Source organism: Aquarana catesbeiana, linkage group LG05 (assembly GCF_042186555.1).
Source record: "Aquarana catesbeiana isolate 2022-GZ linkage group LG05, ASM4218655v1, whole genome shotgun sequence".
In the NCBI taxonomy this organism is placed as follows: domain Eukaryota; kingdom Metazoa; phylum Chordata; class Amphibia; order Anura; family Ranidae; genus Aquarana; species Aquarana catesbeiana.
In genome coordinates, this window is record NC_133328.1 from 295,588,583 (window position 1) to 295,605,860 (window position 17,278).

The following is a 17,278-nucleotide window of genomic DNA, read 5'->3' on the forward strand; positions in this document are numbered from 1 at the left end:
CTTACTCCAAATCTTCAGTGATTAGTTATCAGAGGCAGTAGACCAGAGGAAGGCCTGATACACAGTTCTGAGGCTGCAGGTACGGTAGTACACATACCAAACAACATTTTTTTTTCAGGAAGAATTTCAGACAAAAGGTAAATAATTTAGGGTACTGCTTAAAGTGGAGTTCCACCCACTTTTACAACTCTTCAGCATCCCTCACTAAACTGTGCACTGTAAACAAATTGGATATTTTTTTTTTTTTCAGCACCTACTGTATATCTGCTGTATTCATTTTTCACTTCCTCCTCCCTGGCCATGGCCCATCGCATCATTTCCTGTTTGCAATGCCTTCTGGGAAGGGGCAGCAACTTCCTCTGACACTGTCGTTGCTATGGAAACCTGACCTGAAACCTATTACACTGCTTGTGCTTCACTGAGCATGTGCGAGATCTGCAAGGATGAGATCCAGGAAGAAATAAAGTCTGGCTTCAGATGCCCACACTTAAGATAGCCACGGCCTGCCGTAAGTTTCTAAAATAACAAACTACTGCTATAAACTAACAAAACAGACCTTAGTTTACAGACTAACTTTACTAGGATACATTAAGCTTGTGTATTATAGGGGTATTTTTATTTAAAAAGTATCATTTCGGCCGCAACACCACTTTAACCACTTTGTGTCCGCGCTATAGCCAAAAGACGGCTACAGCGTGAGCTTAAAATGCCGGGAGGGCGTACATGTATGTCCTTCTATTCTCACGCCGCCCGCACGCCCCAGGGGGCGTGCTCTGTGTTTGCCGAGTCCTTGGGACTCGGCTGATCACAGAGAAGGGTAAAGGGCCAATCACAGTGGGCCCTTTACCACGTGATCAGCTGTCAGCAAATGACAGCTGATCACGAAAGTAAACAGAATCCGGTTTCCAGCTGTCAGCCTGAAGAAAAGAAGAAAGCCATTTTCTGTTAGAAACCGGCTTCTGTTAGAGGAACATTGGTCCCCAGTGCAGCTAATCAGTGCCCACCAGTGGCACCTATCAGTGTCCACCAGTGCCACCTATCAGTGTCCATCAGTACTGCTAATTAGTGCCCATCAATACCACCTATCAGTGCCCACCAATGCCATCTATTAGTGCCCATCAGTGCTGCCAATCAGTGCCACCTCTCTGTGCTGCCCATCAGTGCTACCTATTAGTGCCCCTCAGTGCCACCCATCAGTGTAGCCTCATCAGTGCCTCCTTTGTTTAGCAAAAAATGAAAAACCCAGCTGTGATTAAACACCACCAAAAAAAAGCTCTATTTGTGTGAAAAAAATGCAAAAAATTTCATTTGGGTACAGTGTTGCATGACTGTGCAATTGTCATTCAAAGTGTGAGAGCGCTGAAAGCTGAAAATTGGCCGGGTCAGGAAGGGGGTATAAGTGCCCAGTAAGCAAGTTGCTAAAATATTATTAAAGGCAGATTTTTTTTTACTATAACAAACATGTCATACTTTCAGTGGTTTTGCACAGATCAGCCTCGATTCCTCCTTGCTTGGGTCCCCGGCCGGCACTGCTGGCCCTTCTTTCCTGCACCTGTGCAGGCTTACTCCCGAGCTGCTGTGCTGTGTGTCCATTCACACATGGAGCATGACTCGCGAGTAATGCGCACATTACCCCTGTTATCACCGTCACCACCATGACATACTATATATCTTCCCCCCCTGCTCTAGACAATCATTGACCCGTATGATATTCCTTACATGCTGTCTTATGGTACAGACTTTTGCATGAGATTCGAATGTTACAACTTTCTTTGTCTATGTAAGTGGTTGCATTTATGGGAGTCCTAAGCTTAGAGGTGCCTGGCTGTCTGATGTGCTGCATCACACATTCCATGCGCACATTACCCCTGTTATCACCGTCACCACCATGACATAATATATATCTTTCCCCCCCACCCCTCTTCCACCCCCCGCTCTAGACAATCATTGACCCGTATGATATTCCTTACATGCTGTCTATGGTACAGACTTTTGCATGCAATTTGAATGTTACAACTTTCTTTGTCTATGTAAGTGGTTGCATCTATGGGAGTCCTAAGCTTAGAGGTGCCTGGCTGTCTGATGTGCTGCATCACACATCCCATGCGCACATTACCCCTGCTATCATCGTTAACACCATGATATATATCTCCCCCCCCCACCCCTTTCCCTCCCCCTCCCCCCTTCCCCATCCTCTTTGAGACACTTGCCACACTTGTGCACTTGTGTTCCCCACACACTTTGGTGTGCCTACATATATGTATACATATGGTTTCTATGGTGTTACGCCAGGGCCTGCCTCTTGACCGCCCATTCACATGGGAGTGGCTCTTGGGTCAGCCTGGTCTGTGCTCCTTAGATGAGCACACTATTTAAGTAGCTGTAAGAGATGGACACTGCTAGGCTCTGAAGAAGAAGGTGCTACCTTCGAAACGCGTCAGCCAGCAGCTGCACATCTTGTCCGTAGGTCTGGAGACTGCTATCGGTGTATCCATTATCACCATCAATAGACCATTATGCGCGATTTTTATCTACCCTTGTGAGTAGTATTTTTACATTTCCTTCTTTTAATAAACTTTTTTAAAGATAATGCACAAGGCCTGTCCACCCTCTCTTTTCTGTTTTTTGTCTGCATGTTAGGATTTCCCTATCCTTGAGGGCAGCAAGGCTGAAAGCTACCATCAATCGAAAACTTTGAACTGTCGGGCCACACATTTATGCGCAAGAGTTTTTGTTTTGTTTTGTTGTATTGGAGCATGACTCGGCCTGTCCCCACTCTCGGCTCATTGGCTCAGTGGGTGCTGTCTCAGTCAATGAGGAGGAAGAGAGCTGGGAGAGCTGCTGTTCTTGTGCACATCCAGGACTAAAATGGGGCTCAGGTAAGTATTAGGGGCAGAAGGATTTTTCTTACCTTCATGCATAGAATGCATGAAGGTAAAATCCTTGAGCCTTTACAACCACTTTAAGCACATTTAACATGTCTAAATGTTTCCTTTAACATAGCAAATCTTAAAGATTTGCATTCTGGTCCACAAAACTTTGACAAATGGATCAGTAAGTATTTTATTCCTAATGAAAAGCAGCAGAACACTTCCTGACATGCTGCAGAATCTAGGCACACTCTGTTCTTCTAGCCTCACAAAAGCCTATTAGGTATTTCTGATTACTGTTCCACAGAGACACAACGTGCGTTGGATGAAAAAAGCATCTGCAGAAAACTAAGTTCATTAATGAAAGCTAATGCTAATTTTAGCTGGTTCTCGAAGAACAAGCTGAAATTCACTACATGAGTGGCCCTGTTGCCACCCTCCTGGAAAATTGTTTGTTGAACATCAGCTGCATCCAATCAGATGCAGCCATGGTTATTCTGACAGTCGCTGGTGCTTGCTGGCTGTGAGAATATAATAGCCACGGCGGGAGATTCACCCATTTGAGCTGTATCGCATGGATGGAGAAGGCTATTTGATTTTTTATTCAGCCAATATGATGAAAGATAAAGATCTAAGAGTGCCTGGCCATTTCAAGTTCATAGAACATTCACAACTTACTTGTCTCACACTGTTTGCAGGAAAATGTTCCAGAAGTCTAGGTCCTCTGTTAGGAATGTTCTGGTAAAACACTCCATCTCACAATCACTCCTGTCCATCATGCTGTAATATGCAGATTGTTTGTCCAGCAACAGTAGTACAATAGAGATACGGTCCTTTAGCTACAACTCCAATGTTATATTGTAGGCCACATATCAATATGTACTACATATTTTGACAGTAGGGACAGTAAGAGTCTACATGCATGAAGAAAACTTGCTGAAACAGAATTATTGACTGTTCTCATAAAGCTAACAGTGAGTGCTTGTAATTGGCCTGCAACAGAAGCACTTCACCCCACTCTCAGCCAAAGGCCAGGTTACTTCATATTGCATGTGATTGTTGGTTTTGTAGCAGGAATTCACATTTGTACAGCTGTGCAAATTAAGAAATAGCTTTTAAGTTTATGAATGATTTTAAAGCAAAAGTACGGCAGCTATGGAAAGGTCCTCTTAAAGTCATAACTGGCCTTGTTGCATTAAAATGATCAATATCTTTTATATAAATAGTTATACATATTTTACATCGGCACAGAATACAGCAATGTATATGAACTATTTCTGGATGAATTAAAATTAATCTTGCCCCATCACTGAATCATTCACTCAACTTTTCATGAGAAATGTCAAAGATTACCTTATTGAAAAATATTAAGCTGTGTAGGATAATAAAATGTATCATTTTTAAGCTATTAAAATATTCTGTATATTGTTAATCTCTTAAATTATTTACAAATAATAAACATTGTACAAGATAAAACACTATAATTTTCCTTTTTACATGCAATATGTTGGTTTTAACTAACTAGTCTAGATCACTAGTTTTGGCCCATTGTTTCCAATGCAGTAGGAGACATTTGCCTTCCTAAATAACACAGTGGAATGTAAAGTGACAGAAGGCACTCAAAAGACCCGAGTTCAGTGCTCTGATGATGAAGAATTTCACAGTTCTGTCATCAAAAGTCTTTTCATCATTTTCTCTCTTTCAAGCTCACGTCTGCGTGCCTCCGAACTGAAGGAAAAAGGAAATAAAAGGAAATGTGTTCATGTAAGAGTAACACATTAACAACTTATGATGGAATGTCTCGCAATTAGTAGAAAACTTCTAGTAGCTCAAAAAGTTTGCACATATTTAACCTAACAAGTCTTTAGTCACAGTAATATGTCAGATGCCCATATTATATTTTAATGGTATGCTGTTAAAATGACCCAAGCTCTAAAAACTTTGAACTCAACAGAAAGTAGTATACACTTTAAAACATTAAGAAATCACTATTACAGCAATACAACGGGCATTATTTTGTTCAAGAAGTCCATTACATCACACTGCAAGGCCCATGATTGCTTCTAAGGAATGTACACAGTGCTGAGTGCAAGGACCCTGATTTCAGAAACATGAGTAGGGATCTGTTTCCCTCTACTGTCTGTAATTGTAAGTGGCTGTTCTTCTTACTGTCAGAGTTATTTATGTACATCACTTCCTGTCCCTGCTAGCTGGGTCAGAAACCCAAGATTGGAGGACTTTGCTATCTTTATAAAAGGGAATTTTCAGGAAGTAGACTGAGAGAGAACTGAGCCACATGTCCTGTCCATGGAGTTGCTGCTGTTGTATTTTCAACCAGACCCGAAAAGACTATAAACTACTAGGGAGTGACAAAAGTGCAGAGTATATAGGCTGACTCTGAATTCCTGTGTCACACCACAGTTCCTGCCTGTGAAAAGTCTCCTTCCAGGCAGGTAGGACAACAGTTGGAGGATACTGCTGATCTTCTCTTCAGGTCTCTGACACAAAGACAGATGCCACATCATCCTCAGGGGCTCCTGCAACTGTGCTTTGCTGCAATATTCATGTGGAGGTATGTCCATTATATAACTACTGTATATATATGTGCACAATTCCACCATTACTCCTATCAGGCTATTTGTCTGTTTGTACATTGAATATATGTACTGGATGTATGTACTTGTTCATAATCTCTTCTTATATAAAGCTTCACATAGGCCCTGTCCTGGGTGGAAGCACTTTCAACTTTATCATCAAACCTACTCTTCCACTTAGCAAAGGTTCTGAGTTATTTTATTAACTTATAGATTTAGTGTAATATCTTGTTTGGGGAGGGCCATTTCTCATAACATCCCACAAAAAGGGGCATCATAGAGCATAAACAGACAGCATTATCGGTACAATCTCATACTACGACTACCTGCCTATCTTATGAAATGAAAATGCTATCAGACTAGCTAGAACGTTTTGGCAAGAATCCTGTTGCTCTGTAAATGTGGCTCCAGGGAAGTTTGCAGGACACATAAAATGAACAAGTGCATGCTTGTGTCTTTGTCATGTGGAAGATATTTTGTCTGATATTTATTTATCCAATTCAATATTTTCCGAATAGTGGCAGGTAATATGATTTTGATTGTTAGTTTAGCAGGGTTATTTGACAAATATATAACAAATGCTGGATTTAATTCATTTGACTGTTTAAAGTTACTCTGTTGCTTAGGTAAATACCCATCTCTGGCTGTCTATGCTGCCAATTCCAGCAGAAGTGAAGAGAAAACACTGGATGAAACTTTCCAAAGTATTGATTTCCTGGTTCCCAGCTGCATGCTGTAGTTTCTGCCATTAGCCTCTACATCACAAGAGGACAAAGTATTGAACCACCAAACACAATGGAAGACCAGTAAATCAGCACTAATGGCAGTGTTGGATTTTGTGGGATCTTCAGTCAGCACTTTTGCATTACTTATGCAGACTTCTGTGAGGGGGGCAGCAGGAGAAGTAAGTATTTAATGTCTTCTTTGCAAGGAAGGTGTTGAATATTTATTTTAGGGACACATTTGCTTCAAGATTGACCCATCTATTATATACCAATGTACTGGTAATTTAGTAAGTGCAGATCCTTTTGTAAATGGATATAAGTGGCAAAAATTGCACAAAAGATGTCATATCCTACATATTTTGCTAATGTACCACGAGGCACCATTTTCAAATGCTATCAGGGTTAAAATTAAGAATTAAAGGACAATTCATTAAAAAAAAATCGTAATGCATGACTATAAAATAGTACCTGTCCACTAAAGAAATGTGTGATGAATAAGCTCCCTGCATTGCCTGTGCTTGGTTCTTCAATTGTCTGGATGGCACCAGGTGAATTGCAGGTGACATTCTTTTTGGAGATGGCTGTGCAGAGGAGTACTGTTGTATTGGAGTCTCTAATAAATCTACCTGAAGAAAGAAAAAATATATACCCCTTCTATTATACAGACACCAGTAAGCAGTACAGCACAGTTTAAAATGGTAGGTACATGTTTATTAATGCAGAAGACTTGGTCTTTCTATAATTTCTACAAAACCTAATAGAGATAAATACATTTGTGTTAATTAGCTTCACCGGTCATCCAACCCATCCACTGCTTCTATTACACTGACGTGAAGATCTGTGGTATGCCTTTTTTTTTTTTAATTAGTTATGTATTTTTAAATTTTTTTTTTTTTTTTTTATTGTCAAATGTTATGTTGCGATATAACCCACCTCCTCTCAATACTTTGGACCTGTTCTTGGTTAATTTTACTTTCTTCATTCTCTCTCTTGGTTGCCCATGCTCAATGCAAATTTGAGGTGACATAGTGAATAGGTAAAGGAACCCCTTTTAACATATTGCAGGGGAAAGATATTTTTTACTTTTTTACTTTATTAAAAAATGAAAAATGTGCAGTTTGGTTCTAGTAGAAGATAACTATTTTGCTTATCAATAAAAAGTTATAATTTGACTACTTAATTATAAATATATCATAGGTGCTTGTGTGTTTTATGTTGTGCTAGTCTCTAGGTATAGGCTCATAGTATTAATGGGTAATATAGTAGCAAATAATGGGGATTTTAATGATATTTCGGTACACTAAAGGAAATGTTGTACCAGTGTGTCTTGCATTTTATTAAATGCTAGCCCACATCTATCATCAAAACACAGAAGACCAGCTGCAGGAAAATATCACATCCATCAAATCTTTTATTTATTTATTTATTTATTTTTTTTCAGTTTTGTCTGATGATAAATGTTAATTCCAAGCACCTTTAAATCCAATTAAAGTTGATTGACTCACTACCTGGTATTCTGTCCCAAGCAACATGTACTGTATATTGCAGCTATGATACATGCTTTATAGAACAGTGCTATAGTAATGATACCATATAATCATCAATCTATTAACATTTTGTGCAATAATGATCCTTGCATTATCCTTTCATGCATGTAAGAGTTACAGGAAAATACTACTTAGTAAATGATCTGTAAATAATGTTTTCATTATATTACTTTATAGCAGCAAACAAGATAAAAAAAATAAAAATGATAGACCAAATATCTCTTCACCAAAACTAAGACTGGCCACACACATGGAGGTAGATGTCTTATTGAAGACAACAGTAGGCCGATATCACCAGAAAAAAAAAAAAAAACACCTAAAAATATATTGGCGAGTCACCATTGGAAAATACATTGATGAGAGCTGTACCTTTGAAGACAATACTGTGGAGCTCTCCATGTACTTTTGGTACAGCGTTGGCGGCAGGAAAACTCACCTCAATTAAATATATTTTATTTTGTGTTTGTTTATTTTTTGTGTACTGTGCTCTTATTTATTAGAAGCCAGTGGCTGTTAGGACAATACACATTCACCAATTTGTATTTACTAGAAGAGGAATGAAGGATTATCTAGGAGATTAATGAAAATGAGATGTATCCAACATGGATGTGGTGGGAACCAATAATAAAATTCAGGTAGTCATGACATAGGAATGCAAGAATACTTAATGGACATCAGTACCTAAATTACTGCTTGTTATCTTTTAGATAAAAATCCATATTTAAAGAATACTACCCTTAGCAACATAATTATCTTTTTTAATAAAGTCGTGTAAAGTGTAATGACTGTATGCAATGTGCATTGACCTATGACATGAAAATTGATATTTCGCAGTTAGGACTATACCAAAATGAAGTCTAACTAATTAATGGATACCACACTTTTCCCTGTCATAAAACTTTACACAACTGTATTAAACATTTAATGTAGCAATTATGACGTATGAACCAAACTAAATGGTAAAACTGCCTATATAGAGGACAGTTACAATAGTGCAGCAGCCTCACAGCAGTACACCAAGACACATTGGGATCATAACTGATATATACCATAAATATCATATTTTAATTATTTGATACTGTCAGGAATGAAAAAATATATACAGTCAGTAGGAAATATTTTCTTTAAAGCTAATTTAGTATTTTTTTTTGCTATGCAGCACCAGAGACAAAACATAACATACAGTACCTCTAATGAAGTGTGTCACATGTCTAGAAGGCTGCTGCATGATATAGAAATCTCCGCCTTGCTGTGGCTGAGTCCGCTCCACAACTGTGACTGTAAAAGGATTGTGCCGCTCACCCAACTCCTCCATTCATAGAACTGGTACTATTCTTTCCCAAAATGGAAAATGTTCTGTAAATGGAGGAGGTGGATCCTGTCATTCATCTGCCCATTTTCCATTTACAGTATGCTTTGCATTCTGGGAAAGAATAGCATTAGTTCTTTGAATGCAGGAGGCTAGCAGAAGAGGTGGGTAAGTAGTGCAACTCATTCACAGTGGCTGATGTTAACCACAGCAGCACCAGAAGATCAGCAGCCACCTGTACATGGGACACACTTCATTGAAGGTAAGTTATGTCCCTTGTGCTGCATGGACAGAAATAGAAGGGAATTCACAACTTTTTGTTTGGCAACTATCTCAGAAGGAAATTCTGATCACGTTGAAGGGATTCCTCTTACTTTCTGCTGCATCTTCAGGACAGGAAGCGACATTTCCAATGTGACAAAGCCAGCAAAAATGATTTGTTTCCCTTTAAGTCACAATCACTTGGTCATGGGCCAGATCAGTGATAACTCCTCAAGCAGCAAGGGAAGCATTCATGAAGTCCAAGTCATCATACCATGAAATCACATGATCAAATGTTAGGTGAGGCAAAAAGAAATCTACTTACAGGATATGGTTGCATTGTTGTAAAGGGGTCAAAAAATGAATTAGATGGGTCAGCGGGATATGCCTTTATCTTAAAAAAATACAGAGAAAATGCATTATTGTTGGGGACATGAAAATAAAAAGAAATCAAACATGAAAAATGTGACTGTAATCTACAGAACTTCTCAGCATTTCCTTTGTGAACCAACCACTTCTATAAACAGTTAATTATGTCTTCAGCCATGTAAATTAAAGGATTGACAGCCAAACAGATTTCCTGACACCAAATAATGAAATAGAATAGGGTGATTCACATCTCCCACTCTGTTCCCGGGCAATCAGCATCTGCCTTGACACATTCCATGGTGATTGGATTAAGGTGTCTGTGCTACCTGTGTGGCTATAATGCTGGGGTATGCTCCTGGCACTCATTAGAACTGAAGAAGTTACTTTGAATTACCTATTAAATATCTTCCACATTACATAACAATTTTAGTTGAATGTGATTGACTATAAATAGCTATACCATGACCTGAACAAATTAGAACCTTCACAGGCATATTATTTAAATAGACAGGTAGGTTAATAACTTTTACGCAGTGTAACTCACTATAGTAAATAGTGAGTCTATAGTACCAAAATCTGTTTGTGTTCTTATATTATTTTATCAGTTGGGTCCAAAATATGAATAATTTAGTTATGCTATCACAACATCTCATTATTTCCTACAATTGGTGGGAAAACATATCTTACTTGCAAGCTTTTACAAAGTGTTTGTGGCTAGTTAAGGCCATATTATTTCTTTGACACTCTTACCTGATTGGTAGTAGCTGTCGTAAATTTCATTTATAATGGAAAAAGTAAACAATAGGCAAAGTTCACAAAGTTTTATTACAAGGATAAAGATCTTTATTTTCTGCCCTGTGACTAGAATTTTCAAATCTCATTGGGCTCAGCTAAAATAGTTCACTTGTTTGAAAATAAAAGTCTTCTCCTTATGTTTTAGCTTTGTGAAATCAGCTTAAAGTAACTTCAAAAGTAATAGCATTCCATCTTTTGACTATTTGTTCCCTACCTTTACCATGTAACAACCAATCATATTTAATCTATTATCATTTGGCTACCATTTCTTCTGACATCCCTTCAAATAATGAGTCATTTTAAAAATTAGAACTCCATTCATATAAAACACTCTTTTGTTCAGTTATTTATTCATTTTAATATTTTAAATATGTTTTAAAATACTGGGGGCATAACTACAGATCCTGGGCCCAAAACAAATTGTTGATACAACCTCTCAGTAGCATCTGGTTGTGTCAACCTTGACAACACTGTTTTTGATCTTTACATAAAGTATGCCTAAATTAATGACAAGTAGGAGGAGAAATTTCAGAAGAGTTAGTACACTACTAGGAACCATAGCCAAAGCAGTTGCAACCTCCTAAACTGGACAGATAGAGAGGGTGAATCTCCCTAATGGCGACAGAGACAACAATACAAATCCATCTCCATCTAAAGCTAAAAAAAGTTTTGCTTTTAGTTATACTTTTTATTTGTGTAAATAAAACAAATTGGTCCAGAAGTGAAACAAAAAGTTGTAGTAATAATATTTATAATAACTATAATGATATTATATATCATTGCTAGTTCTCCAGCACACAATCAATATTAGGCGTACAAAGTCCCCTGGTGCATTCAGAGGCTGCACCAGAAGCTTTGAATTCTGTAAATCTACTCCAAGATGTATAAGCCTTGATACCCAACAGTCTTTACAGCAGCTACACAAATGTTGCATGGTGCAAAGAGAAAGCCAGGGAGAGCTGTGAATAACGATGGTCCTGGAGATTCCCCTGTATGTCTGTGTCAGCTTTTCTGGCTTCATAGTGGGGGCCTAACAGGGTTGTTAGGGTCAGCATCAACTGCAACCTCTCCAGCTCTTAATGATACAGTACCGCACCTGTGTTATATTCACATGTACATAGATTTTTCTAGGTTTAATTTGCCTCAGATGGCTCCCCACTGGGGCACCCTGACAACCCCAGGACCCATAAGAGCTATGTGAGCTACTATGGCGTTAGTTATGCTACTAGTAGAATTGCCTGAAACATGCAGTATATTCTCTTCTTACATCCCATGAATAACAGCAATCACAGTAATGCCGCGTACACACGATCGGAATTTCCGTCAGAAAAAACTTGGATGGTTTTTCCGACGGAATTCTGCTCAAGCTTGCCTTGCATACACACGGTCACACAAAAGTTCTCTGAACATTCGACCGTCAAGAACGCGGTGACGTACAACACTATGACGAGCCGAGAAAATGAAGTTCAATGCTTCTGAGCATGCGTCAAATTGTTTCTGAGCATGCGTGATTTTTTGCGAATCCGAATTGCATACAGACGAACGCATTTTCGGATAGGAACTTTTCCCGACCGAAAAACAGAGAACATGCTCTCAATCTTTTGCTGGCTGGAATTCCGCCTGCAAAAGACCAATGGAGCATACACACTGTCGCATTTAATCTGAGTTTTGCTAGCGGCATTTCCGATCGTGTGTACGCGGCATAAGAGTGGGAGGTTATCCAGTTACCAACCGGCCTATAGCTAAATGACGGCTGCAGGGCGGTTGGATAACTCTGGGAGGGCGTACTATGACGTCCTCCCAGAATCCTGCTCTCGCGCACCCGAGACCATCCGTGACCGCCGGGTCCCGCATCACGGATCACGGTAAACGATCACGAGGATCATGATCAGTGGCCGTTTGTCATGACGCCGGTTCCTCTCTCCCCTCTCTTTTCCCTATCGGTACAGAGGAGGAGGGATCAGATGGCAGCAGCTCTGTGGGCTGGATTTGTAGTGCCCACAGTGCTGCTCTTGGACAAATACAGTCACATCCATGGATCCATCCATCCATGCTCAGCCATCCCTCCATGCTCAGCAATACCCTGCACTACTCTGCAATACTCTGCAATACTCTGCAAAACCCTGCAATACCATGAAATACCCTGAAATACTCTGCAATACCCTGCAATACTCTACAATACTCTACAATACTCTGAAATACTCTACAATACTCTGAAATACGCTGAAATACTCTGCAATACCCTGAAATACTTTGCAATGCTCAGCAATACTCAGCAGTACTCTGCAATGCTCAGCAATACTCTGCAATACCCCGCAATACTCTGCAATATCCCGCAATACTCTGCAATACCCTGCAACACTCTGCAATACTCTGCAATACCCCGCAATACTCTGCAATACCCTGCAATACTCTGCAATATCCCCCCAATAATCTGCAATACCCTGCAATACTCTGCAATACCCAGCCATACTCTGCCATACCAAGCCATACTCTGCCATACCCAGCCATACTCTGCAATACCCAGCCATACTCTGCAATACTCGGTGATACCCAGCCATACTTTGCCATACTTTGCCATACCCAGCCATGCGCAGCCATGCTCGGCCATGCTCTGCCATGCTCAGCCATACTCGGCTGTACTCTGCCTCTGTATGTGGCCAGACTGTGGAAGTCTCACACATGTGGTATCACCGTACTCAGGAGGAGTAGGAGAATCTATTTTGGGGGGTCATTTTTGGTATGTACATGCTATGTGTTAGAAATATTGTAGAAATGGACAACTTTGTGTTAAAAAAAATGCGTTTTAACCACTTCCCACCCGCCGGCCGTCATACGACGTCCTTGATTTTGCGGGGATATGGTGTAGGGAATCGCCGGCTGAAAAAGCTGATATCTGAATGATGCCTGTAGCTGCAGGCATCATTCAGATATCAGCTTTTTCAGCCGGCGATTCCCTACACCATAAGAATGATCATAGCGGCTGTTCTGCTGCTTGATCATTCTTACGGGAGGCGAGAGGGGATGTCCCCCCCTCCCGCCGCCCTCAGGTGCTTCTACTGACTCACTGCTATGATCGAAGCCAGGATCTTTTTTTTTTAATTCAGGCTTCCCAGCCTAGAGGTGAGATGTGGGGTCTTATTGACCCTATATCTCACTGTAAGGAGGACCTGTCATGCCATATTCCTATTACAAGGGATGTTTACATTCCTTGTAATAGGAATAAAGTGATCAAAAAATTTATTTTTTTGGTAAAAAGCATCAAACTAAAATAAATAAACTAAAATCAACAATAAAAAAAAAAAAAAATTCTTTTTCCCCGTGTCACTGTGTGCTCGCATGCAGAAGCGAATGCATACGTAAGTCCCGCCCACATGTAAAAATGGTGCAATCATTTTGGCCCTAGGCCTCCTCTGTAACTCAAAACATGTAACCAGTAAAAAATTTTAAAGCGTCGCCTATGGGGATTTTTAAGTAGCGAAGTTTGGCGCCATTCCACGAGCGTGTGCAATTTTGAAGGGTGACATGTTAGGTATCTATTTACTCGGCATAACTTCATCTTTCACATTATGCAAAAACATTGGGCTAACTTTACTGTTTTGGTTATTTTTTAAAGCACAAAACTGTTTTTTTTACAAAAAAAAGCATTCGAAAAGTTGCTGCACAAATAACGTGCAAGATAAAAAGTTGCAACGACCGCCGTTGTATTCTCTAGGGTCTTTGCTAAACAAAATATATAATGTTTTGGGGTTCTATGTAATTTTCTAGCAAATAAATGATGATTTTTACATGTAGGAGAGAAATGTCAGAATTCGCCAGGGTGCTCCAGATTGCCTGAAGGTGCTCCGTGCATGTTGGGCCTCTCACACATGTGGTATCGCCATATTTGTGAGTAATAGCAGAATGTGTTTTGGGGTGTAATTTGTGGTATGCATATGCTGTGTGTGAGAAATAACCTGCTAATATGACAATTTTGTGAAAAAAAAAAAGAAAAAAAAAAAGAAAAAAAAAAGAAAAAAAAAAAGAAAAAAAAAATCTTGATTTTGCAAAGAATTGTGGGAAAAAATTACAACTTCAAAAAACTCATCATGCATCTTTCTAAATACCTTGCAATGTCTTCTTTCCAAAAAGGGGTTATTTGGGGGGTATTTGTACTTTTCTGGCATGTTAGGGTCTCAAGAAATGAGATAGGCCGTCAGTACTTCAGGTGTGATCAATTTTCAGATATTGGCACCATAGCTTTTGGACTCTATAACTTTCACAAAGACCAAATAATATACACTGATTTGGGTTATTTTTACCAAAGATATGTAGCGGTATAAATTTTGGCCAAAATATATGAAGAAAAAATTACTAATTTGCAAAATGTTATAACAGAAACGAAGAAAACTGCATTTTTTTACAGAATTTTCTGTCTTTTTTTTTTATAGCGCAAAAAATAAAGAACCCAGCGGTGATTAAATACCACCAAAAGAAAGCTCTATTTGTGTGAAAAAAAGGACAAAAATTCCATACAGGTACAGTGTTGCATGACTGAGTAATTGTCATTCAAAATGTGAGAGCACCTAAAGCTGAAAATTGGTCTGGTTATTAATGGGGTTTAAGTGCCCAGTGGTCAAGTGGTTAAGCATGTGCCAGATCATACCCTCAAAGCATTTCTCAGTGCTGCCCATGCTCTGTTTTTTTTAATGCTTCCTGCAGTTTCACTTTAAACTTGATAAGGGTAATCAAAACTTACCTGTTTGTATCTTATGGTACATCTCTATCCACAAATAAGTTACTATTTGTAACACCCCAATAACTCTTAGATAACACCCCAGCTCTCCTAGATAACTCATTTTTTCTGATATAATCTGACTTTCTATTAGAGGGTGGCTAAGTTAATTTTCTGTCATTCCTAAAATGTATTTCTTCAAACATTTGGCCATGGACTGGTCATAGACATCAGACAACAGAGTCCAACCAATTCAGAATCAAACTTTAGGGGAAATAAATAATGGGTAGAAAGATTCTGATTAAAAACATGTTGCCATGGAAACCAACGCAAATAAAACGCTTTTATCACCTTGTCATTGCAGTATATAAGAAAATATGAAAATTCAGATCGTACACTGCCATTGAAAAATTATATGCCATAGTAATAAAGAGTTTTTGATAAAAGGAAGATTTAGACCCTCTGTCAATTTTTTTTTTATTGCTGCCTATATCCTCCTAGGGGAGATTCACCACTCTATTTACTATGTAATTATTTGTACTGGTGACCATTGTCACCACTAAAAAAGTGAGGGGAAAAACTACATTTTTGAATTGTCCCCAGAAAAAGGGGCAAGCAGACATTTTCCAATAGGGACACCTGTTTACTGAACAACTGTCTAAGAGGGGAATTTTCCTCAGAGAGAAATTCTCTAACTTCCTGTTGCGTCTCTGAGACAGAAGGTAGTAGAAAATTTCCCTAATGGTACACAGACAGCAAACAATAACCTGGCAGGGTTTTTTAACCCTGACGTACACAATCCAAAAGTTTTGGCTACACACACCAATAAATACATCTAACTTACTGAATAAATAAAATTGTGTAAACAACAATGTTGATGAGCAAGTTTTAGAAAAAGCAGTCAATATAACTGATTTTTGTGGTTAGATCAGTGATCCATGCCTAGATTATTAGGCATGGTAGGCCCATACCTATGGGCACCATTGCCCGAGAGGTATGTCATGACTCGCTGTCATGTATTTTTGCACTACTAAAATTTGTTTGTGTGATTCTTAAGCAGAAACGCGTGTCATTCATAGGGCAGCATATTCATGTGAATGGGCTTACCTATGCGCAATTGTGGCTCCAAAGAAGCTCAAGGACCAAATTTTGGCCCTGAGCCAGGAGCAATTTTACACATTTGCATTTCAGGGCAATTCCTTTGAGATTTGTCATGCAACAATTACGACAAAATGGCATTTAGGGTACCATTCAAGATAAACATGTATGTCGTGCATTTTGCCGTGGTTCCAAATCACCCATATGTGAACGAGGCCTCAGAACACAGTATATGAATACACCCTACCTAAAGACAATTTTTGAGCAATGTTTTTTATATATATATACATATATATATATATATATATATATATATATATTTTAATATTTTATCAGAATGAGTTCCGTTTGTTGTTTCCAAATCAATACATTTGGATTGATTTCATATGCTACATACAGTATTAAAAGAAAAACAAAGGAACAAAAGAAACTTGAATAATAAATTGGAATGTTTCCAACATCTTGTAGTACAGTAAAAGAACAATTACACAGTACCTATGTTCTGCTTCTCTATATTCAGATCCTAATCACAAAACCCAAATCACAGAACTAATTTACACACAAATTAAGAAATATTGGTACAAGCTTAGGCACCTCCCTGTAGAGTTTAAGTAGTGCACAGAGACGAAGATTACAGAATTGCATTGTATGAATTAAAGAGCTTCACTGTAAACCAAAACTTTTTTATTGCATCTAATCACAGGGTAATTTGCAACTCTAAATATAACCTATTGAAGTGGTTGTATATCCTATTATTTTCCCCTAAAGAAACAAAAAACAGGTTCTATGCAATGGTATTGCGCAGAGTGGCCCCAAACTTCCTCTTCTGGGGTCTCCCGCTAGTGCGCTTTGCTTCTCTTACTTTTCAGGTGCCCCCATAGCAAGCCGCTAGCTGTAATTGTTTAAGGAGGGGCTGGGGGAGCTGCTAATGAAAGGTTTTTAACATAAATGCACAGAATGCATTAACCTCCTTGGCGGTATGATTATGTCAGATTT

General features: G+C 38.9%; 1 protein-coding gene across 2 annotated transcripts in view; it reads right to left on the minus strand.

Moving 5' to 3' along the window:
• Positions 1 to 2,198: 2,198 nt before the first annotated feature.
• Positions 2,199 to 17,278, minus strand: part of EPB41L4B (erythrocyte membrane protein band 4.1 like 4B) — a 910,607-nt gene continuing 895,527 nt past the window's right edge. For both annotated transcript variants that reach the window (XM_073630789.1, XM_073630788.1), the window contains 3 exons: positions 9,632 to 9,700; positions 6,658 to 6,815; positions 2,199 to 4,598 (listed from right to left, as the gene is read on the minus strand). In XM_073630789.1, the coding sequence (XP_073486890.1) occupies positions 4,529 to 4,598; positions 6,658 to 6,815; positions 9,632 to 9,700 (297 nt within the window). In that variant the 3' untranslated portion in view covers positions 2,199 to 4,528. The remainder of the gene's footprint in view (positions 4,599 to 6,657; positions 6,816 to 9,631; positions 9,701 to 17,278) is intronic.